The 27,961-nt window shown below is 42.1% G+C and overlaps 1 protein-coding gene across 1 annotated transcript in view; it reads left to right on the forward strand.

The window, feature by feature from the left end:
• Positions 1-27,961, forward strand: part of CSNK1E (casein kinase 1 epsilon) — an 89,559-nt gene that overhangs the window by 12,712 nt on the left and 48,886 nt on the right. The window contains exon 2 of the mRNA XM_082265854.1: positions 19,525-19,608. Within this exon, the coding sequence (XP_082121980.1) occupies positions 19,533-19,608 (76 nt within the window). The 5' untranslated portion in view covers positions 19,525-19,532. The remainder of the gene's footprint in view (positions 1-19,524; positions 19,609-27,961) is intronic.

The following is a 27,961-nucleotide window of genomic DNA, read 5'->3' on the forward strand; positions in this document are numbered from 1 at the left end:
TGCTCGAGTTCTTATAACTGAGCAAGTTAAAATATTCTGGTTCTTAAAGTGGTTCAGATTGAATGTTTATGATGTTTCACTCATATTTAAACCAATAAAGGTGCCACAGCCTTTTCTTTGCAAACTGTGAGTTATGTTTTTTTATTATAGAGTTAAGATTTGTTGGATGGGAATAAGTGTGGCCTACAATCTCATGTTTTAGACCTGTGTAATTGTTCACTTGTAGAAAGTCAATAGTTGAATTAGGATATGAAGAGTGTCTGGCAGTGGGGAAGCATGCTAACATTAGGATGTATGCATAGTCAAAACTTTGGAATTAAATAAGGTTAACTATAAGACCGCATTCACACTGCTGCGACCATAAGTCGCCCCATGTCGGAAGGCGACTTTTTACCGCAAATTTACTGTGACTTCAGCGCGACTTGTGAATTATTTAAAGCTACTTATATGATAGACGACTTTGTATCAGAATATGATGTGTTGTTACCTAATTCCCCTTTTGTTTTTTTACTAATTTCTTCATTGTCCACCAGTGCCACGTTTCAGTCCACATATCAGTGTCCACCAGTGCCACGTTTTAGTCCACATATCAGTGTCCACCAGTGCCACGTTTCAGTCCACATATCAGTGTCCACCAGTGCCACTTATCTGTGTCCACCAGTGCCACTCACACAGACCAGGCAGAGATAATGGTATATAGGAACTGTAGGCATGGCTGCAATGTGGGGAATGCCTGGCTAATCTTTCTTCTTCCTGGAAAGTCTGATAACAAGTCCCTTCAAATAAGATAAGGATCCGACTTGGAGGCGACTCCCATTGAAGTCTATTGGGACAAGTCTGATACAAGTCGCCTCAAAGTAGTACAGGACCCTTTTCTTAAGTCGGAGCGACTTCAGTAGTGCCAATTAAGACGGCTCTCATTGATTTACATTGCTTTTATGTCAAGCGACTTGGGGCGACTTGAGGGCACACAAGTCGCCTGACAAGTCGTGGCAGTGTGAATGGACTATAATTGTATCTGGTAAATTTTGTATGGGTTTTTTTAGTTACATAATATCTCCTTATTACAATAATGTGCATGGTAACCTTCAGCTTCTAGCTTCTCCTTGTTCAGTTAAAGAGGAAGTAACGCTTCCTCTGTAACTTGTACCTATAGGTAAGCCTATAATTTGCAGGAAATGTCCCTGGTTAGTTTGTGGTAAGAAGAAGAGACAAAGAAAAATGGCGCAGGGGCTCAGTGGGACAGGTATCTGGCACTGTCAGCAGGTTGGGGGAACCTCAAGAAGAAAGAACAGAAAAACCTACGGCAATAGGGGAAAGAGAAAAATGAGGGAACATCCTACCGTGAGACCGCTAAGACCACCAACAACGAAGGATGGTCTTTATGGACCAATTAATTGAAATTGTGATACACAGCATGGGATTTTTGTTATGCTGTTGAGGTAGAATAAGGGATGGTTCCTCAGTATGACACCAACTGTCAAAGGTAAAGGAGGAAGCATGCTGCTATGAGTCTTTTTGTTGGATTCAGCGTTCATTACTGGCATCCAAAACTAAAAAAAAACCTTTATTTAATAGCAGTTGCCATTCAATACCTCTAGTTCTATGCCTAGGTAAACAGGTTCATCATACAGCAAAGTAATGACCCAAAACCTACCTCCAGCACTGTATTAGAAGAAAAATAGACTATAGGCTTGGCTTCAAATCATAGAATGGTTAGAGCCATTTTCAGACTTAAACCCAATTTGAGCTGATCTTGGATAAACTGGACAGAATGGTGCAACATACACATGTTACACATTAGCCTTTCCCTACTCCTATGCAAAACAAACAAATGGTTATTTTATACACTTTGAACTTCAGAACAAAAATATATTGCAATCTACAATTCAATAGATATGTGGTGGCTGGGTTTAGTGTTCATTTTTCAAGCTATGTACACTTTAAGAAATTGCAGAAAAATAAATACCTGATCTAGCTAGAAATGCAGTGTCCTTGTCACTTCCTGTGAGCTAGACAGAAAGCAAAACAATCTTATCCGTCTTATGTAAACTACTAATCCCCCCTATGTAATGGAGATGATCAAAGGTAGACCTGTTTGAAGTCTAGCCTGGTAGGTAACCATGGCACACACACATATTGGGTTGAAAGCTTAGCCACTCGGGGACAAAAATGGTTAATACTAAGGCAGCTCATAGACAGTATGAATTTCTTTCAAAACAGGGTTGACAAGGGAATCCCTCCCCTGCAATGGTCTTCTCTTCGGGGGAAGTGGTGTTTTCACAGAAAACCAGCTGCCTACAAACTCCGTTACACACTATATTGTTAGTTAGTCCACCCGCTAGTTGTTGCCGCCTTGGAGGCGGCCATGTTGTTGGGTTACTAGCAGGTGGACTAAAAATGTCCACTCGTTTATAGCATGTACCGGAATGTATACACTGCAAACTGAAATCTCCAATTATTCCTGCTGTAGAGTCACCGGAAGTGACGTGGTTGGAGATTTTGGCGAGTTGGAATTTTTGGCAGAACACCAGCCTAAGTGAATATAAAAGGAAACAGCCTGGAAAAAAATAAAACTAATCCAACCACCACATCTACAGACCTGTAAACTGCAATATATACCATTCTGTGACAGAAAATATGTACAAAATTGTATGCTTCATGTATCTTTTAGCAAGCTAGTCTTAATATAGTTGGTGTGACCATCTCCAATTGTATGCCAAAATGTAAAATGTTCTGTTGTCTATTGAAATGTTTATCTATTCAACCACTTAAAGCGGTAGTAAACTCATCCAAGAAAAAAAAAAAAAAACTAGCAAGACAAAGGCATAATGAGCTAGTATGCATCGCATACTAGCTCATTATGAAACACTTACCTTAGAACGAAGCCCCGACACGGACCCCCGGACACCGCTGTGGGAGCTGACCTGATCCCTCGGCGTCTCTTCCGGGTTCGGCGGCGCGCGGGAGTGATTCCCCGGCAAGGAACTCTTAAGGTCCCCCCGGACCTTCAGAGCGCATGCGCCGCACTCGTCAGCGGCTTCATGCAGTGGTAATATCTCCTAAACCGTGCAGGTTTAGGAGATATTAATTGTACCTACAGGTAAGCCTTATTATAGGCTTACCTGTAGTTTAAAAGTGAAAAAAAGTGGGATACTACCGCTTTAAGGACCAAGCCTGTTACTGACACATGTTGTTTACAAGTTAAAATCCGTATTTTTTTGGTAGAAAATGACGTTGAACCCCCAAACATTTATTTTTATATATAAAAAGAAATATATATATAATTTTATTTATTTTTTTTTTTCTTTTAGCAAAGACTCTGGAGAAAAAAAATTACGGTCGTGGGGATATTTTATGTCACACGGTATCTGCAGCAGTCTTTCAAACGCAATTTTTTGGGAAAAATGCAGTTCAGTTAGCCCAACTTTTTGGTATATTGTGAAAGATGTCATGCTGAGTAAATACCTAATATGTTACAGTATAAAATTGCGCACACTCATGCAATGGCGAAACTATGGTATTTAAAAATATCAATAGGCGACGCTTGAACCTTTTTAACAGTTACCAGTTTAAAGTTACAGAGGAGGTCTTTTGCTATAATTATTACTCTCGGCGATGCCTGACATGTGTGATTTGAACATTGTGTACATTTGCGGGCGCGACTTACGTGTGCGCTTTCTTTCGTGCGAGAGCAAACGGGGACAGGGGTGCTTTAAAAAAACTTTTTTTTCACCTCGATTTTATTTTTTTCACTGTTCCTGTTAAAAAAATAAAATCTGGTCACTTTTATTGCTGTCACAAGGAATGTAAACATCCCCTTGTGACAGTAATAGGCGGTGACAGGTACTCTTTATGGAGGGATCTGGGTTCTGTGTTTTTTTGAATACTGTCAATTTTTTAAAATGGGCACCATTGGCAGCCAAGTAAACGGGAAGTGACAGCGCTTCCAGGTTACTTCATTGGAGTCCAGATCGAATCCGGCTTAGTTTGGGTCTCTGACCACCCAGCTGGTCGCTCAGGTCTCCTGGTGGGATGGGAGACTCGGGCAGAGCGGCAGAAGGGGGGATGGGAAACGTCCCCTCCTGCTCCCTGGGATAACAGCCGAGTGGCTGCTGATCCGCCTATGTTATCAGAAAGCCTGCTGCCGGCTCTAATAGACGGTACCGGGCATCACTCCGGTACAACCACGGTTTGCGTGAAGTGGTTAAAGGAGAAGTTCGCCTTTTTCGGGCAGAATTTCACTTTTCATAATAGTGTTTTCCAGTGCCATTTCTAGCTCGGTCATCCCAAAGTGCTGTTCTCTCACTTTCCCTATCTACAGGAAGTTTAAAATGTCAGTTTATTTTGAAATTTTAAAATGATTTTCAGATTCTGTCACTTCCTGTAGATCATCTCCCAGAAGCCTTCACTTCCCTCTTGCATCACAAAAGGGGATGTGATAGGGTGTGTTCACCACTCTGAACCACACCTCCCTCATTACAAATACTACTTTTTGCCCACTTCCAATACAATCTGTACAATCTCCTTTAGATCTCCCATCAGCTACGTAGTTTGTCTGATTTGATGCAAATTTAATGGATTGTTCAGGTGGGTCATCCTATTCAATGCTGTATCTTGGCCTAGGCCAACAAGGCCCAGGCCTAGGGTGGCACTTTCCAGGAGGGGCGTCACCAAAAAATGCTCCTGGGTCTTATAAGGGTGGACTGGGTCGGGAGTCAAATCTGTCTGGCGCCCCCAAAAAGCCCCATATCATACATGGGAGGTCAGTGTATATATATTATTTGGGGGTCATAGTATATATAATACAATGGGGGTCAGTGTGTGTGTATATATATATATATAATATAGGGTGATGGGGAGGATCAGTGCACATAGGGGTCAGTGTATATATAATATATCGGGGGTCAGTGTATATTTAATACATGGGGGGATGGGGAGGCAGTGAATAATAAATGGGGTCAGGGGGCTGTCCACCAGTCTGCATGCCTGCAAGCAGAACTGAGGGCTTCAATAATAACAAATGAAGGGGTGTATCTTAAACAGGAAGGGGTGGGACAAATTTAGATGGGGGCGCCCAATTTTAGTCTTGCCTAGGGCAGCACAAAACCAAAATACACCACTGATCCTATTCCATAGTTCTGGTATATCTAAAGGAGATTGTACAATCAGGTTGCATAGTGTTTTGCCATCTTTATACCTGTACATAGGAGGGAGTGGACAGAAACACTTTTATCGGGCCCTGATCACATCTGCGCATAGTAAAAAAACTCACATTCCAGCATGTGTTTGTTTTAGAGCGTTTTTAGTTGTTACGCATAGGGCAGCCCATTCACTTGACTTGAATGGGCTGCCCTACACATGACAATCGCCCCAGAGAAGCTTCAGAACTTTTTTTTTTTTTTGGAGAGGAGCATGGTTCGTTAGTGCAGTTTTTGGTGCATTTGCCACACTTGGGGAGCCTTTAATATGTAATGGCAACACAAGCACAATGCACATTTGCAGTGTTTGAGACGCATAGTAAAGCACGCATTTTCTGTGTAGTTTGCCATGCGTTTGGAAACACAGATGTGACTGGAGCCTCATTGCTCTTGTGTAAACGCAACTATGTCACTTTCAGTCCCCATTCACACCTAGAGTAGTTAAGAACGCATGTTTATTGGCTTGTTTTTTTTTCAGCGACACACATAGGGCAGCCCATTGGTTTCAATGGGCTGCGATACACCTGGTAAAGTAGCTAATGGGACATTTTGGTGTGGGTTGAGTTGCAGGTTTTTACAGAGTGTGTCACCTGTTTTTTTTCATGTGGCAAAATGTGTGTTCGGTGTGTCATTAACAATTACGGACACTGAAAGCACAAGGTAATTTTAGGAGTATAAATGTGGCCATAAACTATAAAATCTGATTGTACAATCTCCTTTCGATTTACCAAAACTATAGAATAGGAGAACACACCATCAATCCAATCAGGCAGGCCCTTGCACTACATCAGGGGTGTCCCTTCATGTCACTTCTTCTCCTCTGTGGCCACTGCTCCCAACACAACCCCTTCAGGCACTGCCAACCCACCTGATTGCATGCTGCCCCTTTTACTAGCCCTTCAGGCTAATGCTCCTCACCTGTCCTTTCAGATTGACTCTTCTCCAGCCCACCCAGCTGACTCTCAGGAGATCTCCCAGTGATGGATTAGGACTTAAGCAAACCACTGTCTTCAGGGAGACTGGCTACATGTGGCAGTTTGCCCCCCTGTTAGTCCCCAGTAGTGCTAATTTACTCTTTCTCTTGCTCCCGTGCCGCCAGAAAAACCTCTTCCTGTGTGTTGTAGAAGGGATCTTCCAGCGTCTGAGCCCCAGCCCAAGGCAGGGGACCCCCAGACTAGGGGGTACCCCTGAGGGCCACCGACAGCCTCCTCAGCACTGTATCTCTATTTTCCACACAACTGGCCTTGCTGGAATTGCTCATGTCTATTTATGAGGTGAGCTCTGCCACCTGCCGACCCACCACTGAGAATTGGCAAAGGCCTCATAAATATTCAAGGCAGCTCCTCCTAACTTTCACCCACTAATTCTAGATGGTTCTCCAACCTTCCAGACCAGGGGGAGGCACCAGAGGAGGTGTCAGGGTGAGTCACCCAGCCCTAAACTTTACTGAACCCTGATCCAGATTCCATGACTTGGACTTAGTTCTGAGCCGAACTAGAATTGACCTCCTCTAACACACCCACACATGATACTAACTCCTAGCACACATTAGAGGGTGCTACACAACTATATCATCTTCTGTGTCTTTTTTTAGGGGGCAAGGTATTGGTTTATTGGGCCCATGCTTCGGCTTCTCTGCAGTCAAGTTCCAAAATCTCTTGTCTTTAGAAGTGACCATCCAGATGTGCAGCACACAACACAATCCTTCCACAAAGCAGTAGGATATGTTCTATATCTATCTATAAACGCCACTTACAGCCTGCATGGACTGAATAATTAGTGAAAGGGGACATACAGCTGCAGGATAAGTTAATATATTCTGCTTTCTACAGTAGCAGGTTTATCATTAAAAGTCCATAATTTATAGGATTTGCTGTCACTGTTCATAAATGAGAAACCATTTATTAGGGGGTTACACTAGGATCTATGACGACAACCTGTAAACCTGTATACCACATAAACCTATGGCCTTTTCTCTTAATGTAGATGTAAACCCCATTTATGAAATCTGACCTGGGCACATATGTCTGTAGTATTTACCCATCTCTCTCCAAAGCCCTAAGTCCTGTGTCTTTCTGCAGCTCCATTCCTCGATTATCCGCATGATAACTTCTGACAAACTCTTTGACACCTCTGCCTATGTAGAGGGGAGGGTATACCTTTCCTCTAATCGGCTCACACACGGTGTATGCCTAGACTCCCCTCCCACTGCTGAATGAGGAAACAAAATTTGTAACACAATGTGCTCTTTCTAAAGAGTCTAGAAAGCTGGAGAAAGCCAATATTCAATGTTAAACCTTTGTAGGGAGAGTTCTCATCTGTGTTTCATCTGAGGCTGTTCACTTCACTGGGTATATGTGAGGGTTTACATCCACTTTAAGCTGACCCATGCCAAAACCACCCCCAAACCGGTGTTACTCCATACTGATTAATACATCTATATCTGCATTTTTGTTTTTATTTCGAGCAGTGGAAGTACCTGATTTTTACTTGGTACTGAGAACGCAAATTGGGAGTTGGGGAAACCACACAATGAGCCACTCAGCTGTGCTCATGTGAGGAGAATGCTGATAGGAAGAGAGAAGAAAATGACAGATTAGGTTATCACTCTTCTCCTTCACATTCACTGTCCAGTCACAGACTTGGGAAGGGAAATAGTCTGTAATGTTAACTGCAGCAGGAAAAAGTCTTCTGTGTTGTGTGGGTAGAGCTGTATGTCTCAGGTTATGACTGGAATATATAAATCCTTTGGCGAGTAAAATGGCTCCAATGTATTTGTCTGTGCATTTAGCAATTTTTCTGGCATTCAGCTTTATAGTGTTACAACTAATAATAAAAAAAATGTAAAATGCCTCCCTGCAGAGAAAATTAAATACATTGTTTTGAATAGGAAAGTGTGCTAAAGAATTTTCTGCAGCAAATAATTCCAGGATTTGTGGATGCCTGGTCCCCCTCTGTGCTCTGTAGTCTGAGCCTGTGTGTCAGGGTCTGTGCACTTACCTCTGTACCTGTCAAACTTGGCTGTTCAGGTGGGACCATTACAGCTGATGCATTCACTTTATACACCTGTAAGCTACTTGCAGAGTCAGTGAAAATTATATCGAAACCCGTGTTCACATTGGTCCATTTTGACATGTGATTGATTTGACATTTGCCGGAAATGGCACCGTCCGAATCGGTGCGCCGCCGATCTTGCCGCGCCACAGTGATTCCCAAAAGTAGTTTCTGTACTACTTTTGGCGACTTCGGGGGCGATTTCAATAGACGTCTGTTCGGGAAGATGTCTGTGAAATCGTCCCCGAAGTCAGACTGGAAATGCCGGTTTGAAAGGCTTTTAAACCGGCCTTAGGCTGGATACACACTATACAGCTTTTGTTGTTTGATTTTCTTTAAATTTACCTTCAACTATGTAGTGCAAGGGCCTGCTTGATTGCATACCAATTGAAAGTGTTTGGGTTTGACCTCATATGGTTTTGGTAAATCTAAAGGAAAAAAATCTACGGAAAATTTGTATAGTGTGTATCCAGCTTTAGTGTAAACCTAGGCCAAAGCTATTTTTTTTTCTTTTTTGAAAGCGAAGGGTGTCATTAAAACCCATAATGTTTCCTTTTGTGCTCCTATGGGAGGGATCTCACTTCAAGTTGTCACCGTAACAGGTGTCTCCATTAGAAGATTCCCCTCTGTTCCTGTTACAAATCTCTCTATGGAGGGCTTAAGCAGCTAAAAAGAAATGGGGGGGGGGGGGTGTTCTAACTCGCCACTCCCTCCAATTTTCACTTTAGATCCACTTTATGTTGATCATGTAACCATCAGTCATGAGGACATAGAGCCAAATTTTTGGGTTTGGGTGTATTTTGGTGATGCTTTGGAATGCAAGAGAGCAGTGTGGCCAGGGTGATTAATTGCGCTGTACTGTAGGTACATTATTGTTATTGGCAAGCTTGAATGAATTTGGATAAATCTTGGGAGTCATGTGACGGCTGGTTACAGCTTCCTTTTTACTATAAAGGGTTTTCCATATCTGCTTATGATGAAAGCAGCTCATCTTTGTCATATTCTAAGTACTGTAAGTTGGACAAACGTAAATGTTAGTAAAGGGAAATCTGCTTGCTTTGGTTATAGTAAGGGTAAGCCCCGTAAGAGCAGAGGTGCTTCCTGTTGCTCAATTGCTGTGCTTGTGTTCTGCAAAGCAGATGTGCTGATTGGTAAGAAATGACGTTGGCACTACAGCTATACGACGTCTTAAATTATTTTAGCTGTGATTTTCTTACCCAAGAGATGGTGCTATACCAGGACACTGCGTAATTATTCATCCAAGGTTCACTTCCGTATTCTTCAATATGAGGCTTTGATGTTCATTTTTTTTTTTTTTTTTTGCACGCATGGCTGGATAATTTGCATTAAACAGCCTTGTATCTCTTTGATCAGGTCACTGTTGTTCTTGCAAGATCCTTGGTTTTGCATGTAGCAGGCTGGTTGTGTGTCTTCTGTTCTCTCTAGACCAGTAGCATCTGATAGATTTCAAAGATGAATATCCATATTCAGAAAGGGGGAACAGATTTTTATGTCTGTTCTCTACATAAAAAGAGAGTCTTGTAACTGGTGAGCAGAGGTGTGTGTGTGTGTGGGGGTTTTTTTTTTTTTACCTAAGGGTCCTTTTCACACGGGCGTTCCATATGTCCGTATATCACCCCATCCGTTTGCGGATGATATATGGACATAATGCATGTCAATGGGATTGCGGATGACACCGCTGACATCCGATTTGCGTCCTTTCAGTTCTGTTACGTTTTTTGGAACGGAACAGAACCCTATTTTTCTTCAGTTTTTAAAAAAACGGAAAGGACGCAAAATCGGATGTCAGCGGTGTCATCCGCAATCCCCATAGACTTGCATTATGTCCGTATATCATCCGCAAACGGATGAGATGATATGTGGACATATGGACTGGATGACACAAGTGTCGTCCGTGTCCGTAAAAAAAAAAAGTGCCGGAGCTGATCAAAATACGGTTGGCTCCGTGTGAAAGGAGCCTTAGCGTTCATGTACACAGTCACCAGATCTGGTGACTGAAGTGATACTAATGGTTGCTTGACAATGGGTGTATGGCTTTTAAAATATAGCATAGGATTCTATAATAGGGAGACGTGTACTTTTGATGATTGATGAGCATGTCTGGGGAATGTGGAAGGGCATCTAAAGTTGCTCATAGATGGGGAAGGTGGCTCATGATAATGAGTGGGTCTTGAGAATGAGGAAACCTCAATCTGTCTTCAGTATTGCAGGGACCCAACATGGGTTTTCATTTGAATTGCTTGATGGACAGAAGTAGACACATGGCTAATACCCCTCTTCCTTGTTCTCATTCATGTTGCACAGAGTCCAAATGTATATGGAAAAGTAAGAAAGGACAAACCATGCTATTAAAAAAAAAAAAAACTTGCAGCCCAGTTCGAGATAACAAGAGAATGGCCTGTGTTAACATGTTTGTGAGCTTTTGTTACCTTTTTAAATAGGTTTTGTATTCCCATACAAGTCTACAAGAATGCAAAACTTGTTTGAAGCAGGTCAAATGCACCTGTCAATGAGCTCTGAATTATCTCAGATGCGTCTCGAATGTCAAACTGATTCCCTTAACAGAAGCCCCAAGCCCTTTAACACATGCCTGAAAAATCGAAGCTCTCTAACCAGCCAGAACAGCACCCCTTCTTTCCCTAGACCACGTATGTCACTGGCAGGATAGCCCAGAGACGGTGATGACATCACATTGAAGATGGCAGGACCAGCAGCCTTTCTTTTGAATGTCTACACAAGGAAAGCTTTAAATAACATGCATAAAAATAATTTGAAACTGATATATTCTTGGAAGTTTTTTTTTTTTTTGTTAGGATCATTTCGGAAACAGGGTCTCTTTAAGGTCCCAGCCACAAAAACTTCAGGCCATCCTTATGTTTGGTTTTGTGCCTAGTGAGTCACTGGCCTGGAACAATGCGTGAATCCTGTAACAGGATGACATTCCATGAGTCTACGCTTTTAAAGGAGGAGTCAACCCAGAAAAATGTGAATAGAATTGCTAGTGTATTTATTTTTTTTGGCCTTGTAAAAAAGATTCTTCCTTTCTGCCCCAGGTACGGGTCTCCGCTTATAGTGACAAAACAAACTGATATTCTTTAAAGTGTTACTAAACCCACAACAGTAAAATTAGTCTGCTTGATGCTGGCTTTTCTGATCCTCACCTTCGTCCACTGTCCCCTGATAATTTCCTGATAAGTCCATGGAGTCAGGCTGCACATGCTTAGTTTGATGTGTATTGCTAGATAGGTGTTGTGTTTTTTTCTTTTTTTTTTTCTTGGGAGAGTGCATGTGATCAGCACAGGGCAAATTGGCACTGTCAAGACAGAGGGTCAGGGGTCTTTCAGTCTCATACGACAGTCAGAAAACTTCTCCTACAAGCTTTAACCAGTGCTTGGCTGGACACTGATAGAAGTCACAAGACTGCTCGAACTGCTGATGAGAAAAAGTATTTGGCAGTTTATATTTACTACAATAATTCCATTCCCATGTTCTGCATATTGTGGGAGACCTGATATAGTGAATGCTGGGTCCTGGGTTTAGTAACACTTTAAGGTGAACATGTATTTTGTTCATATAAAATAAAGTATTAGGCTCATTTACAGGAGGAGCCATAAATAGTCAGTAGTCGCCCCCTGTAATCCTTGCAGCCCCAATCTTCCACCAGTATGTCTCAAGGCTGCCAAACAGGGCAGGCAGAACTAAAGACATGTGCATATGACTAGCCTGAAAAATACCAAGAAATGTCTAAGAACGTGATGCACCCCAAACCTCCTTTGCCCCCGCTGGAAGATCAGGTAGGTGGGGCGAGTGTATGGATGGTAACTACATGCTGCCTTTTTAAGGACTAGCAAAAGAAGGATTTGTTTGATAGCCGCCACTTCTTCACTTAGCTGCTGCAGCTGGGGAGAGGAGAAGTTATAAAAGAAAGAAGCCAATAAAGGCTTATTTTATCAGTGGTCTACTCCCTCCCTCCCTCCCTTCCCTCCCTCCCTCCCTCCCCTCCCTCCCTCCCTCCCTTCCCTCCCTCCTTCCTTCCTCCTTTTTTTTTTTTTTTTTTTTTTTTTTTTATGTTGCGGTTACTTTAAATACATAGCTTAACTTTGTATTTTAGACATGATTAATTTTCAAAGGATCTGATCATATTCCAATATGCAGTGCAGTACTTTGATGTGTACAGATCCTTTAAAAAAATGCATTTTTGTGCATCAAAAACAGCGATTTTAAAACCTCTGTTGCGAATGACATACATTTTTAGTGTTTACAGTGCAATTTCTAATAGACCAGGTTGCTTCTTTAGGGCTTTTTTTTTAGATTTATTTATTTATTTTTTACTTGTGGTTGCAAGCACATATGGGGGGCTTTTCTGTTTCCTTAGAAGAATTGCACATTGGTGTTTTAGAACTCCTCCCAAGGAGATTTTTTCAGCATACTGAAGTTGAAGGGAGAAGGACTTGTTTATACAGCTCTGTGTACAAGAACTGCTGTAAAAGTACTTTACTTAATTCTTGGAGATGCGAGGGCCTTGGAACAGGGCTGTTTACATATTTTGTCAGTGCGAAGAAGCCTAACAATTGTATAAAGACACTCTTTATCTTCAGAGTAGTTTACGCTTTCTGTCCACTTTCTAAGCGCAAACTTTATCGGCCTAAGAAAATGCCCAAAGGGTTAATATGGTCACTACTTCTGTAATGGCAACTTCTTCTTTACTTTTTTATATTTTTTAATAAAATTATATTTATAATTTTTAATTCTTTTAATATGCAAATAATGCATAAATATATTTGAAACGAGCGTTAGTTTTACAACCTAAGATTATAGTAATTCATTTCAAAATGAATACAGCTGTTCCAAGCATATTGGCCAGCAGCTCTCAATGCACAGCTGGCCCAGGGCTTAACGGGTAAGTTCACCTTTTCACAAAAAATGAAATGCTCTTCCGGACCCTGCTGCACATAGCGGCTGGGATGCCCCATGCTATCGGTCTGTATATTACAATCAACAACCCGAAAGTGATTATCCTTTTTAATGCTTACATTGGCAAGTGCAAAGTCAACACAGCCATGTGACCTTGCTGGCCAATGAGGAGTGCACATTGTATGAGCAATTAATGGTAAATACTCATTCTGGAACTGTATATTATGTTGTATGGAACGCTACACTGGCAGCGCAGGGGAATCATGGATGTCTCGTGCCTGCAGCCACCTAATGTCGGCTTGAGAGGTTCCCCAAACTTGAAAATTTTGTATAATTGCCATTGTTTCCTTTGAGGTAATACATACACTTTAAGCCAAGTCAGTGGCTGTGCTATCTGCATCGGCCTCCATAGGTATGTACAGTAATGCATGAACTACTTGGCTGGGTGTGTTTAGGCCAAAAACTGCTGGTAGGAACCTCTTGCAATGGTTGAACTGTGCCTTCAACAGGCCTCTGAAGTTCATGGCCACCTTTAGTTGAGAAACAGAACTTGGTCCAGTTTGTGGAATGTCCTGCACAGAATAATAAAAGCTTTCATGGGGAGGAACCAGCATTGCCTATTGACAGCTGATCCAGTGAGATTTGCCAAATGGCTCAGCAGCTGAGCTCTTTTTTTTTTTTTTTTTTTTTTCATCTTTTAGTTGTATTCAGTCTGTCATAAAATGGGTGTCATGCTGTACATAATATTGTGATTGCAATTTTAAAGCCTGTTTACACTGAACTAGAACAATAGATTTCTGTAAGTATTATTGAAAGATTATTGTTGTCTGTGTAGAGTGTTATTTTCAAGCCTCAGCTGATCTAATTATTCCTCCGCCTGTGGTTTTCCTGTAACCTAGGCATGACTGTTCACTTGTATGCCATTGACTTTTATCTTACAATATCAATAAAGGTTAGCATAGCTTCCTGCTTGATTTGATCACCCTTTATAGTTGCCCATAGTTGGGCTGTTTTTTTGAGATGATATGACAAATGTTCAAATAATATCCAGTGAACACAAACAGCAGTTCACCATTTCAAGTACAAACGCTACTTAACAACCTACACAGTAGAATATATTGGTCAAAATTATTTATCAATTTGCAGGAAGGTCATTACTGAAAGCAATCGTTTTCAGGGCATTTTATCAGTACAAATGATTGCTTGGCATACAGCAGTTATTTAAAGGATCTGTTTAGGTCTTATTTTAGCATGGTTGCGTTGTAGGCTGAATAGCATTGGCGGTTTACTGTGGTCTGTGTTCATTGGCTTTTGTGCACTTTTAGCAAGTTTTGCATTCCCATACAAGTCTATAGAAATGCAAAACTCGTTCAAAGCACGTCAAAAGGAAGTCAGCTGCAGGCAGGGGCAGACTGGCAACTTTCGGCCCAGGGGGCAAGTACAAACCAGAGGCCCATGGTGCAGCGACTCGGCCCCCCTCCCACTCTCCTTCATCCCATCCTCCTCCTAAACCCCATTCCATGCTGAAGCCCTGCTCCAAATACTCTTTAAACACCGGCTGAATCCAGGTTCCCGACCTGGCTAGCAGGGGGCAGTTGGGGGGAGCTGGGACAACTCAGTGGAGCTGGCCGGAAGAGAAGTCTCCAGCGGGGCATGGAACTGGCCTCTGCTCAGACACAGTTTACACCATCCATGCTGGGGGGAGGGGGGGGGCTGTTCTCTGCCCTTGCCTTCAACTTGCACTCAGTAGGTCAGTGGCAGGGACTTTTTTACTTCTCATCACCAGGAATCTTTTAGACATGTCTGTGGCAGAAGAAGTGCAGCCTTTTTACGGGGCATCAGAGCGGCCCAGGGGGCAATTTCCACCCTGGCCCAGTCCTCCCCTGGCTGCAGGTCACTTGCACTCATTAATGAATTCTGAATGTTCTCAGAAGAGTCTCAGACAGATGTCAAACTGATGCCATTGAAGCATTCCAAATGTCAGCTGACACAGGCCTTAAGGAAATAGGCAAAATGTGTGCACCCAATACTTGGCCTAGGTGATCCTCCTATTTGTTGCTGGTCTCTGAAATGGGCTGTTTGAAAATAAGAATCTCAACAATATCTAATAAGGGGTCAAAGTAATAGTGTGAATTGGTTTTGCTGACATGTCGTCTTCTACCAATTCATATATAGGGTGAAAATTGGAGGCCTGATGCATGCTGGGTGTTTAGCCTCGATGAATGAGTCTCTGGTTTTAGGTGCAGGCAGAAGGCACAGGCTCACCTTCGAGAAGGGTATAAAACTCTGAGCTACTGCAGCTGGATTCAACGTTTAGGGCAGTATTGTGCCCAGGGACAAAAGCTGGGAAAGCGGACTGTTTGCATTCCCAGCATTCATATCTGGGCACATACTGCCCTAAACAATAGTAGTCCACCGTCCAGCCCCAACAGCTGCCAGGCTCTCAGAGTTTTACAAGCTGTTGGCAGAGAGGCTGGACGGTGCACCTTGTCCGTCTGCGTACACCTAAACACTGGAGTCTCATGTGCCAAGGCTAAAGGCCCAGTGTAAAGAAAAATGGGAAGCTTCCCAAGAAGCGGGTATAAGAAAAACCCCAGACGATATTGCAGTTAAAGTAACAAGTTTATTGGACTCAATTGGACAAAAATATTCACAACATGTATCAACCCTCTACCTTTCTCCAAATAACAGCATTGTTATTTACGATGGATGCCTAATCACAAACAGACTGCCCTCTTACGGGTGAGCCTAACCTAGTATAAAAGCCCAGTGTGCATGGGGTCCAAAATAAAAAGGTAAAGGTAATTTGAAGACCCCCATTTGCGGTCCGAACCAAAACTCTCCCCTTAATGTGTTTGGCTCACGGTTTCAAAACCTCCCACATTGCCCTTAATAAAGGTCACCACTTCCCAGCTCTTCTGAAAGACTTGACTTCAGACAGTGTGAAAACTGAAAACACCGAATGCAAACGTTCAGTGCAAATATAGTCTTTGGAGAACAGCAGTTCATTAGGTCCTTGGCTTCCTAGATAACTAGTTAGTGAAGTGGTGGACGTTTATTAGCTTGCTGAACTGCAGAATGTTTACGTGTTTCTAGGAAACATTCTATGTTGTGGTTTCAAAGGAGAGCAGCAGATATGTGTGTGTGTATATATATATTATACCCCTTGACCTGTCCTGGAAGTGTTCTAAACAATGGCTGTTCTCTTCTTTGCTGGGTGCCCTGCAGAGTTTTTAAGTGTGTGTGTGTGTGTGTGTGCGTGCGTATACAAACCCAATTCCAAAAAAGTTGGGACACTACAAATTGTGAGTAGAAAAAGGAATAGACTCATTTACAAATCTCATAAACTTCTTCTATTTTATTCACAATATAATATAGATAATAGTGATCGACCGATATCGTTTTTTTTAATTTCTGATATTTTGGTCATCGGATATCGGTATAGGACGATATTGGCCGATATTTTCGGACCTTTAAAAAAAAAAAGTTCTTTTTATTTTTCACATGTACTATTGTGGAGGGATCTCCTCCTCTGCACTTAACTATTTAAGCCCTGAAGGATTTTCCTGCTCGAAGACCAGGGCCTAATTTGCGATTTGGCACTGCGTGACTTTAACGGACAATTGCGCGGTCGTGCGACGCTGTACCCAAATGAAATTGACGTCCTTTTTTTCCTTTTTTTTCTTTTGGTGGTATTTGATCACCTGTTGTGTTTTTTTTTTTTTTTGCGCTATAAACAAAAAAAGATTTTTCACTTTTTTTTTTTTTTTTTTTTTTATATATGAAATTCCCATAAAAATAAGTGTAAAAATCAAAATTTTTTAACATTTTAGGCCAATTTGTTTTTTCTGCTACATATTTTTGGTAAAAAAAAAAATGGCAATAAGCGTATTTTGATTGGCTTGCGCAAAAGTTATTGCGTTTACTAACTAAGGGAAAGATTTATGTCTTTTTTTTTTTTTTTTTTTTTTTTTGCGGGACTGCGACATTGCGGCGGACAGATCGGACCCCTGACTAACATTTTTGACACTTTTGGGGGTACCAGTGACATTACTACAGTAATCAGTGCTATACATATGCACTGTTACTGTATAAAAATGACACTGGCAGGGAAGGGGTTAAATATTGGTGATCAAGGTTAAGTGTGTCCCTAGGGGCCTGATTCTAACTGTAAAGGGGCGTGGCTTGTGATGTAACCACAGAGACATATGATTCTACATAGCAGGATCGTATGATCTCTGCAGTTACACTAGGGAAAATGACAGGCGGCTTTTTTACATCAGCCGCCTGCCTTTCTCCCTCTCCAGCGGGAGATCGCGAGCGGGGGCGGGAGCGCGCCTCTAGCGGCGCTCGCTCGCCCCATGCAGGCTCCTGGGCGAGGGACGTAGTACTACGTTGCTTTGCCCAGGAGGGGCTGACTGCCGCAGTAAATATACTTTGGGCAGTCGGCAAGTGGTTAAAAGCATTCAAAACGCCAGGTTTGGCTGTTTTGAATGCTCGCATTTTTTATAATTTGCAGCCGAGTACCCGGAAGTGATGTCATGACATTGAACTAATGAATTGAACTGATGCAAACGCAGGGATATACAAACTCCATACAGACAGTATCTTTTCAATTGATCCCAGGATTGCCAAGCCACTGAGCACTTGATACTTTTTGCTCCACTGCACTTGATAATGTTGCTACACTGTAAGAATAACTATATTATGGGTGTTGGGTCATGGCATCCATATGCAAACCTCAGGGAGCAGACATTCCTGTTCTGTGGCTCCCAATGACCCACAAGCCTCACCTAAGTACACAGGGTGTAGAGATCCTAGGTTACCAACCTTGGCAGAAGGGGTGTGACAATCGGTGTCCTTCTTTTTTTTTTTTTTTTTTTTCTCATAAGATGTGTTTTTCCAGCATTGGTTCACTCAAAACATAGTACAGTTGCATTTTCTTTTTGAGTTTGGGTTTAAAACCTACGTTAAATTATTTTAACTGGTTACTTGTATTCAATGAGAAGTGTCCCTTGTGCTGCTGGCTGCTCTTATTTGAACTCTTGAGTCTTCTGCCAACCCCTGGGAGCCCCCAATAGCACAGGGAAACGGTGCGGTCGGACAGAGGGGCAATTGCAGAAGGAAGCTGTATGGCTCTGTGTGGCTCTCTGCAGCAGCTGAAAGCCAGTTTCTCCCCTTCCTGCCAGCTTTCAGCTGCTGTGGTGAGACACACAGACACAGGGCATTGTCCCTGTATTTGCTGCTCAGAAACCAATCCCCCCTCCCTGTTCTGCCTGCTTCTGATTGTCTTGATCTATTTGGGGGGGTGGCCGATATTGGGGGGGGTGTGGGGGTAGGCTGTACGGGGCCCCTTGATTTCTAACAGCAGCCCTGCCCGCAGCAGTAATCTTCTGATGCTGTGGGAGTGAACACAGTCGCTGATCCTGTCACAGGCACTTGTCGAGTGTTGACTATGCCCGCCCTTTCTGCCCCTCCTCCTTCATTAATAGAAGCTGTGCTATAGCTTCCAGCAATGAAAAGTGCTCTATGAATGGAGGACAGGCATCTCTTCTATTCATAAAGCCCTTTTTATTGATGGAAGCCATAGTACAGATTCCAAGAATGGAGGAGGGGGTGCAAAGGGCGGGCATAGTCAGCATTTTTGACAAGTGCCTATGACAGGTCTAGCGGCTGTATTCACCCCAACAGCCCTGGAAAATTACCATTGTGGGGGTATAGGAGGGGGGCAAAGGACTGAAGCTTTAAACTAAATACTAAAAGCTGCCTCCAGCACAAGGGACACTTCTCATTGAGAGTAAGTACCATCCCTGGTGTAGATTAATAAAATAAAAAATTAACAAAAATGCTTTAATAATCAAATTTTATGAACGATTAAATTAATCCTACCAGTCAAAATTGGAGCTTTTGTAATATTTACATAGTGAAGTATGCTAGTTTTTACATCATTGCAGATCTCTGCAAATACCTTCCTCCCCTGTTCAACTGGATGACATCCGTGAACTGTCAGATGGGCAAAGCATTTCTTTCCTCTGAGATTCCTGGACGGAATGTTCCCCTGCTTTGGCGGGCTGGGTGCTGACTGCATTCTTGGACGCATGTTAAGCTGCACTGTGTTTCTTGTCAGCCAGAGAACAAGTGTCTAATTTCAGATTTTTTTCTCTAGCTGTTTATTGTACAGGTGTTTTATGAATATTGATGCTTCCTTAACCTTCTGTTCTTTGTGTCCATTTTTGGTCCATAAAACACTTGCAGTATACATTTTTGCATCAGACGTTTGGCATTTACAGGCAAAGCAATAACCTTTTTATGTTTCCATTTTCTTCCTGTGTAGGTTAAGAGATGGAGCTCAGAGTGGGAAATAAGTACAGGTTGGGCAGGAAGATTGGAAGCGGCTCCTTTGGAGACATCTACTTAGGTAAGCTGGAATTTTCACTAAGATTATAACTCTACATGAATGCGACATGACTGGCACATCTGACCTGGAGCGTTTTGCATTTTACGTTGACTTTGGCTAACTCCTGATCATCATCACAAAAAAATCTGCCTTTCGTAGATGTCTTTAGAAGAAAAAGGATAATTCATGGCAGTATCTGCTCTCATGGCATGGTATATTAATACACCGGTTTCTTCTGTATGTGATTCTGTTAAAGTAGTATTAAACCCAAACCAAAAAATGTAATATTGCAGCTTACAATTCATTAGAGGTGTTTTTGGGTCTTTTTCACTCTGTTTTCATTTGGTTTTATTTGGCCAGTACGACACCTCCTATGTTATGGCCGGAATACACGATTAGAATATCGCCCGATCATTCGACCACCGACTTACGAAAAAGTGTTCGTTGGTCAAAAACGTTGCCAACATACACGGGCCGAATTTCGCCTGACCGTTGACCGCCGACCATCGAAACAGTGTTCAGCGTGATAATGTTCTACAGATTTCAAATGAACGACCTTAACCCCAACGTATAGAATATCGTTAATTCGCAAACGAGACGACAGAATTTTTCATTTTTTCAAATGATATTTTTCGTTCACAATATCGATATCGGTCATTGATGGCTGGACATTAGCGAGTAGAATATCAGCTGATCGTTCGCTGAATGGAAATTTTCAGCCGATTTTCTTATCATGTATTCCGGGCATTAGAGTGCCCACACTCTGGAAGAAGGAGCACAGGAGCATGGTTGGACAGTAGAATTGTTAGTTTGGGGGGTGGGGGGGTGGAGTTTAGGTGTACTAGCAGATGTAAATACGCCAACAAATTGAAGTCAAACCCCAGCTAATACTTTCTAAACAGTTTCAGCGACTTTTTTTTTTTTTATCTTTTGGATAAAGGTTTTACATAAATGGAAGCTGATTATTATAAGCACCCCCCTGTCAGTTGTAAATTGCGGTTTCATCTGTGTAACTGATACATTCTGCTGGAAAGCGTGCTCTTTTAAAAAGTAACAGACTTGCAGATCATATGAAAACAGAAGAAAGAGGGCCTAAAAAAAGAAAATGAATGCAGCCATCACAGCTAACATATGGTAAGCTGCAATATAAAATGTTTGCTTTTGGGTTTAATACCGCTTTAGGATTCCACTTCTTTTGGGGATCTCTCGCTAAAGATTATAGAGAATGACAGTTGTGGCTCATATATGTAAATGTATTGTTGGGTCCTAAGTGTTCCAATTTCAGTCTAGAAAATAGGAGCCTGTACCCGAGTTTGGGTCCCATGCACACAGGGCCATATAGGTGCATCCTCCCCAGAGTTTTAATGTATTCAGGGGTGAAGGCATTCAGGCTTTAGTTCCTGAATGTAACGCTCCTGCGTTTTTGTAACAAGATGGATTTGCAGCTGCAGAAATCTCCACTCAGCAGTCATGTAGAGATGTGTTGAAATACCAATTCCAACTCCCAAGACTCATCACTGTGGCCTGCCTGATTCAGCATACAAATATACACACTCAATAAGATGTTCCTGGAGTGATAGATGTATATAGCAATATAGTGGTGATGTGCTGAAGGGACAGGTATGAACAGTGACAGTAGATGGCAAGCACTCAAGAGAAATGTTCAGGAGAGTATAGATGGTAACAGGTAGGATGCATATAGGTTAGCAATCATGTATGGTAGTAGGTGGTAGGATAGCAGATGACATACAGGAGAGACTAACCCAGTGCAAGGATAGATGTTAGTAGGCTCAAGAGCTAGCAATCTAAATAACAGTGCAGATGATAGGTTTAGTATTGCATAGAGAGTGACAGTTTTAGTGAGCAATAGATATAGTGTAAGTAGGTTTTATGGAGGTTTCCCCTGCGGGGTACTTATCACTAGAGAGTAGGTTAGTAGCGGGGTCCGGTAATGAGGAGTGATCCGGTAGCGAGATACAGGGATCAGGAGCGAGGTTCCGGTCTGTTCAAGGCAAAGGAAAGCAACTGGAGGTTCCGACAGCGAGACACACTAGCAAGCATGTGGACAGCCAAGCAGGTTGAGTGAAGGGTGGAAACAGCATGCCGAGAGTGATCGGGTAGCGAGATACAGGATCAGATATGAAACAAGTTCAGGTAGCGAGATACAGGAGCGAGTAACATCTGGTATGCTGCTTCACTGATGGCAGGTTGAACGAACGATGTGAGTGAGACCGCCGGCGGTTGAAATAGCCGCTCTGCGGCGCTCAGCAGTGACCTCATCGCTCTTAAAGGTATATGCCTACCACCTAAAGGGAAAGGTGGGACGCATTGAAAAGAAAGTAGTAAATAAGGGTACTAGAGGTACCAGAATCTTACACTGAACACGTAGGGTGCCAAACATGGGTACCACTTGTTAGTTTGCAGCCCTGTTCCAGTCACAGCCTGCCATATACTTTGGCTGCAAGCAGTGAGCCTGGGCACTGCAACTGTCCCTCCCAGGCACACTAAGACTAAGCAAGGGATGCACTATACACCTAGATGGGCTTAAATCAGCCTAAATCTGTGTATCATGTGGATGACACTGCTGATTTTACCCAGAGCCATGCAGGATTCTCCAATATAGAATGTTCCCTGGAAGTGCATCAGGCTGGAATTCTGTTATGAACATGCAGATTGTGCCTCCATGTGATCACAAATTTACAGTGTATTCTCCTAAAATTACTCAATGTACCCACATGTAGCAGTTTTGAGACTTTTTTATTTTTTATATGCAGTACCTAAGGAAAATTAGTGGTGGTGAGTTTTTAGTGTCCTTACAAGGTAGAACAGCAATTTCAGCACCGTATGGAGAATTAAAGCGTAACTCCACTTTTGTTAAGAAAAAAACATTCCCCTTTGGGTGATCTCTGTACATTGCAGGGATTTTAACAAACTTTTTTGTTAGATGCCTACCTTTTTGTTATTCTGAAGAAATCATTGTATGTTCCTCTGTGCTGAGTGGGTCTAATGGGAGGGGTTTAATAGTTATCACCTGTGCAGCTGAGGGGCTCTAATGAGGGAAGCTGCTGGGCCTGCATCCCTTTAGACGTGTTCCTATTGGGAGTATCTCACCAAAAATGATATTTTTGTTGCAGGGGATGCCAGAAATCTGACTTGTATCTTAGGCAGACTTCTGGGAAAATTGGTGAGCCAATCACACAAGCAGGAAATGATGTTTCTGGGGTGTGGTCAGTATACATTCTGTGTACAGAACACCTCCAGGTAGCCATATTGCATTGCATTTTCAGGAAATTACAACAGCTACATATTGAGAAGGAAAGGTAATTTTAATAACATTCAATTACAATATGATTTGTGTCGCAATTGTATACGCTATATTGTTTTTTTCTTTATTTGCAATTTTTTCCCACCACGAAAATGGAGTTAACCTTTAAATACAAGCTGTTGGGCAGTCAGCTTCAAGAGATCTAATACAGGGACAGGGCATTGAGTAGTAGAGGGTACCCTACATGGCATGTAGTTTTGACTCTAAGCTATCCATGCTGTAAGTGTATTTTTCCGAATACAGAAGTTTGTGGTTAGCAGATTGCAGGGCGCAGCACCACTTGTGAATCAAGCTATATTCAGTATAATGGCAGGTAAGGTGCCCTGCCCTGAATCTTGTGGTGGGATGTGTGCATTACAGCAGTGATCGTGTACACTGACCTGATTACCAGGAAGTGCTTAAACTTATGCTGGCCATGCACTGTTAAATCTTTTGTTTTTCAGGCAAAGGGTTAAACTGGAAAAACACAATTTCCACACAAGGACATGGATGGAGGAATCATCCGTTAAAGAGGAAGTAAACCCTCCTCTGCAAGTTGTACCTATAGGTAAGACTCTGATAAGGCTTACCTATAGGTACTGTAAATATCTCCTAAACATGTACCGTTTAGGAGATATTTACCTTATATGCAGCCAGTGACATCACTGGCCGCTGGTGGCGTTCCTTCAGAGCGCCGTGCCGTGACCGTCGGCTCCCGCGCGCGTGCGATCCCGGAAGACGGTCGCCCGTCATAGAGGTAAGCGAGCGGCACGGCGGGGGGCTCGTTCTAAGGTAAGTATTTCATAATGAGCTAGTATGCGATGCATACTAGCTCATTATGGGTTTCTTTTCAGGTTTGAAAAAAAAATTTGGGTTTACAACCTCTTTAACAGCACTAGGTGCCTTCTGATTGGTGGAGATGGAAACAAGTCTCAAACCTATACCCAAATGTTTTGGGTACTTACTCCCCCTTCATGTGGCCGAATGTGAGCGATTGTGTTCATGATCACAAATGATCATTTGAAATGAATTGAATCTTATGAATTGGTTGGTTGCGTATCACCAGAGTAGGGTTGCCCACAGATGGACAGAGCTCTCTGATCTCTGTCAAGGTGATCTCATTCCCTGCTGCAGCTTTATGAATTCAAGACTCAGTTGGCTGAAAAACAAAACACAGTAAAAGAAGCATTCCCTTCTTATTGCTAGAAAATCTTTGTGAATGACAGTGAGAGTAACCTTGTCACCCATTCTCATTAAGGCATCAACCCTATATTATCCAGTTATTATGCAATGTATCTAAACCCTATAATAATAAAATATTCACCATACTAGTTTTTAGGTGTGGTGGCTGCATTCATTTTCCTTTTATTTTCTTTTTGTAATCCTGCCAGTAATGCCCTTCCTGTCTGAAGGTGAAATGCTCACTGACCAGAGTTGTATAAAGTACTCGAAACCCATACTTGAGTAAAAGTACAAGTGCTCGATCAAAAAGTGACTTGAGTAGAAGTGGAAGTGCTCTATCAAAAAGTGACTTGAGTAGAAGTACTAAAGTATTCAACATTTTTTGTACTTAAGTATTGCAAGTCATTTTTTTAAAAATGTTGCTACTCAAGTACTGAAAGTAAAAGTACCAGTAGTTTTGAAAAAAAAAATTGCTACGCGAGTACTGAAAGTAAAAGTACAAGTACTGTGTTATGTAGTTATTCAAGAAAGAAGTCAAAATTTTGAACATCATATTGTTTTTTATTATTTCAAATGCAGCTTTTATTTATACATACAGTAGCATTTATTTTCGTATGCGCTGATCTACTGTTCTGGCAGTGGTAATTTTTATAATAGTAACGAGTAACTATGCAGCACAAAAAAAAAAAAAAAAATATTGGAGTAGAAGTATTGAAATCATTGAAAAAATGTAGTGAAGTAAAAGTGGAAGTAGGAGAAAAAAATTCTACTCTAGGAAAGTACAGATACCGCCTTTCGGTACTTAAGTACAGTAGTGAAGTAGTTCTACTTAGTTACTATACATCTCTGTCACTGACACTACTGTATCAGTAGAGAGCCAACATAGTCATCCTAGGAAGTGTTTTAGGACTACAGATCACCTCCTCATGTCTTAATAAATACCAGAGGTAGGTGTTCTATTGTCCAGAGAACTGAACAATGCTTACTAATATAAGTCAATAGAGGCATAGAGTACAGGAAGTTATCAGCTCACAATATTTATGCAGAATCAACGGGCATTTTTTGCACTTATTGAACATGTATAAGAAAAAGCTTCCATTAGTATACTGAACTGACGAATAAGAAATGGAATGAATCCATTGCTAGTGTTTACACTTCTAAATCAAACCTCATATAAGATATGAAAGACATGTTTACTATTGGGTCTTAAACACTCCAATGCGACTTTAAAATCCCATTGCTTGCTGTGTATTTTTTTTTTTTAAGAGTATCTTATGAGCTGTGGCAACATTGTAGTGTGTTACAGCGCGTTGGAGTACAATACATTGCACAAAAAGAGAGTCGTTTTTTTTAATTTTTTTTCAGCACACACCACTGCAGCGCATTGGTGTGAACTGAAGCCATGGGACATAAGGCCGATTGCCTTGTTCTTGCATTGGGCAGCTGGGGTAAGTGAGCCCTTATTGTGTCTATTTTTGTAGGAACAGATTTGGGAGCTAAAAAAGAAAAGTATCTAACAGAGGGCATTGAACTGTGAGGGAATTATCACCACTTTTCCGTTTCATGTAATAGGTATTATAAGAGAATGTTCAGACTGTAGGAGGGTGGTGCGGGTGGGATCTGTAACATACTGACCCATTTTCTATGCTCGGATGTTTTCCTGGCTCAGACATTCAGGCTTAGTGTTTCTATTTTGGGTGCTCTTGGGTAGAACATCTAACTGACTTCCATTCCTGGGTCCTGGAGATCTCCTGTGTCTGAAGCCTCTGCCCCTGTGTTACCCCCTCCTCGGGATATTTATGGTGGCTATGGGAGTTCCATGGGATTATACTCTGTGCAGACATTGGACTTAAAGAATTGGCTCTTCGACAGGGACAAGAAAAGTAAAGACGGCTCAGACCTGACATAATCAGGTGCTTAGCTCATCCAGGCAACATAAGTGTGTATCCTGAAAAGCTCAGGAAAAATGGTTCATATGAACTCTGTGACCCACCCAATCTGCCCTTTTTCTTACATTCTTGTAGGACTCTTCCTAAAAGCCTAGATAACTTTGGTAAATGTTTGTCTGCCTTAGATTTACGAGTACATTTTGTTAGGAAAAAAAAAAAGATATCGGAAATGTGGTACCATGTTAAGTGCATGCATGAGGAATTTGGGAATTGTTTTGCAAAATGGGGAATTTTGTTTCAGATGCAAACCGTATTGACAGGGGTGTTGCTAGGATTGTGAAAGACCCAGGCCACTTTGGAGCACTCTGGGGTAAAGAATGGTGCAGCGTCTTGCAGCAAACCATGGTGGTAACTTTGGCAGTGGGAGTAAAAGTGTATCTAAACCCAAAACTAAAACATCCTTTCTTTCCCTGGGTGCAGTGCTGTATCTTGGCCTAGGCCAACAAGGCCCAGGCCTAGGGCAGCACTTTGCAGGGGGGCACTGATGGCCACTGATGAGGCAGTACTGATATGCTGCCCTGATATGTTGCACTAATGAGGCAGTACTGATAAGCTGCACTGATGGGCACTGATATGATGCACTGGTGGCCACTGATGAGGCTGCAGTTATATGTGCACTGATGAGGCTGTACTGATGAGCAGTAATGATGCTGCACCAATGAGCACTGATGGGCACTGATGAAGCTGAACTGATGAGGCAGCACTGATGGGCACTGATAGACTGTGGTTGTGGTCTGTGGTTTACAGATGACAGGGCAGGTCATAAACAGGAAAGGGTGTGGCCTTTATAGGTAGGGGTGGGTCATATTTAAATTAAGGGTGCCCAAGTTTAGTCAGGCCTAGGGCAGCACAAAACCTAAATACACCACTGCCTGGGTGGCTATGTCACTCCATCAATGTATCAATGGATGGAACCATGGTTGTCACCCTAAACTGCTCTCCTTAAATTGCCTACAAACATTTCTGTATCCCCATCTTTATTACACGGAGAGCAAATCAATTGAAAGAAGATAGCTAGGAAGGAAGATATTATTCTGTGCAGCTCACCGGAAGTGGCAAGAACACCGCATTTTTGGCAGGATCAACAAGTCATCGCTATATTTGCTGAAAATATTCATATCTTGGGGGGGAAAAAAAAAAACCTAAGAAAGCAAACATGTCTGTAAGTTGCAGTACATTGCATTTTTTGTTCTGGGTTTAGTCGACCTCTGATCACTTGCTGACTGCCCAATAGGATTGCTTCAGGGTGGCAGCTGTGCGCAGGGTCGTGTGTGTGTATATGCATGTGTGTGTATGTGTATGTATGTATATATGTATATATATGTATATATGTGTGTGATCTTGCACTTTTTAGCGGGCGCGAATGCCACCGACTCACTTTCACTGTGATCATGTCCGCCGGCACCCGCTAATCATTCTGCAAAGAAACAGAACGTCAGTCTGCCTATGTAAACAAGGCAGATCCCTGTTCTGACAGGAGCGAAGGCATGGATCCTGTGTCTCTGCAAATACCACCAAAATAAAGCTCTCTTTTATGGGATAAAAAGCACACTAATCTTCTTTTGGGTACAGCATTGTATGACCTCGCAAATGTCTGTTTAACGCAGTGCCACATTGCAAAAAAATGGCCTGGTTATGCAGGGTGGTAAATCAGAGGTCAAGTGGTTAAATAGAACCTGAGCCTCTTTTTATAGACTTCACACACATGCCACCATTGTCCTACTGTCAAAATATTATAAAAGTGTATGAAAAGCCAAATCTTTTCTTAATTATACATTAAACGACACAGGATGAGTATTCAGGTATGTATGGTTATGCTGATGCCTGGATTTATGACACCTGTCAAACAAGAGCTGTAAAGACAGCTCAGTAGAACCTCTCCAACTCCCAGCCTGCCTCCATTTTTTTAAGTGTCCTCCAAAGATTTAGTTCAGCAATA

The sequence above is a fragment of the Pelophylax lessonae genome (genome assembly GCF_965119305.1).
Source record: "Pelophylax lessonae genome assembly, chromosome: 8".
Lineage (NCBI taxonomy): Eukaryota > Metazoa > Chordata > Amphibia > Anura > Ranidae > Pelophylax > Pelophylax lessonae.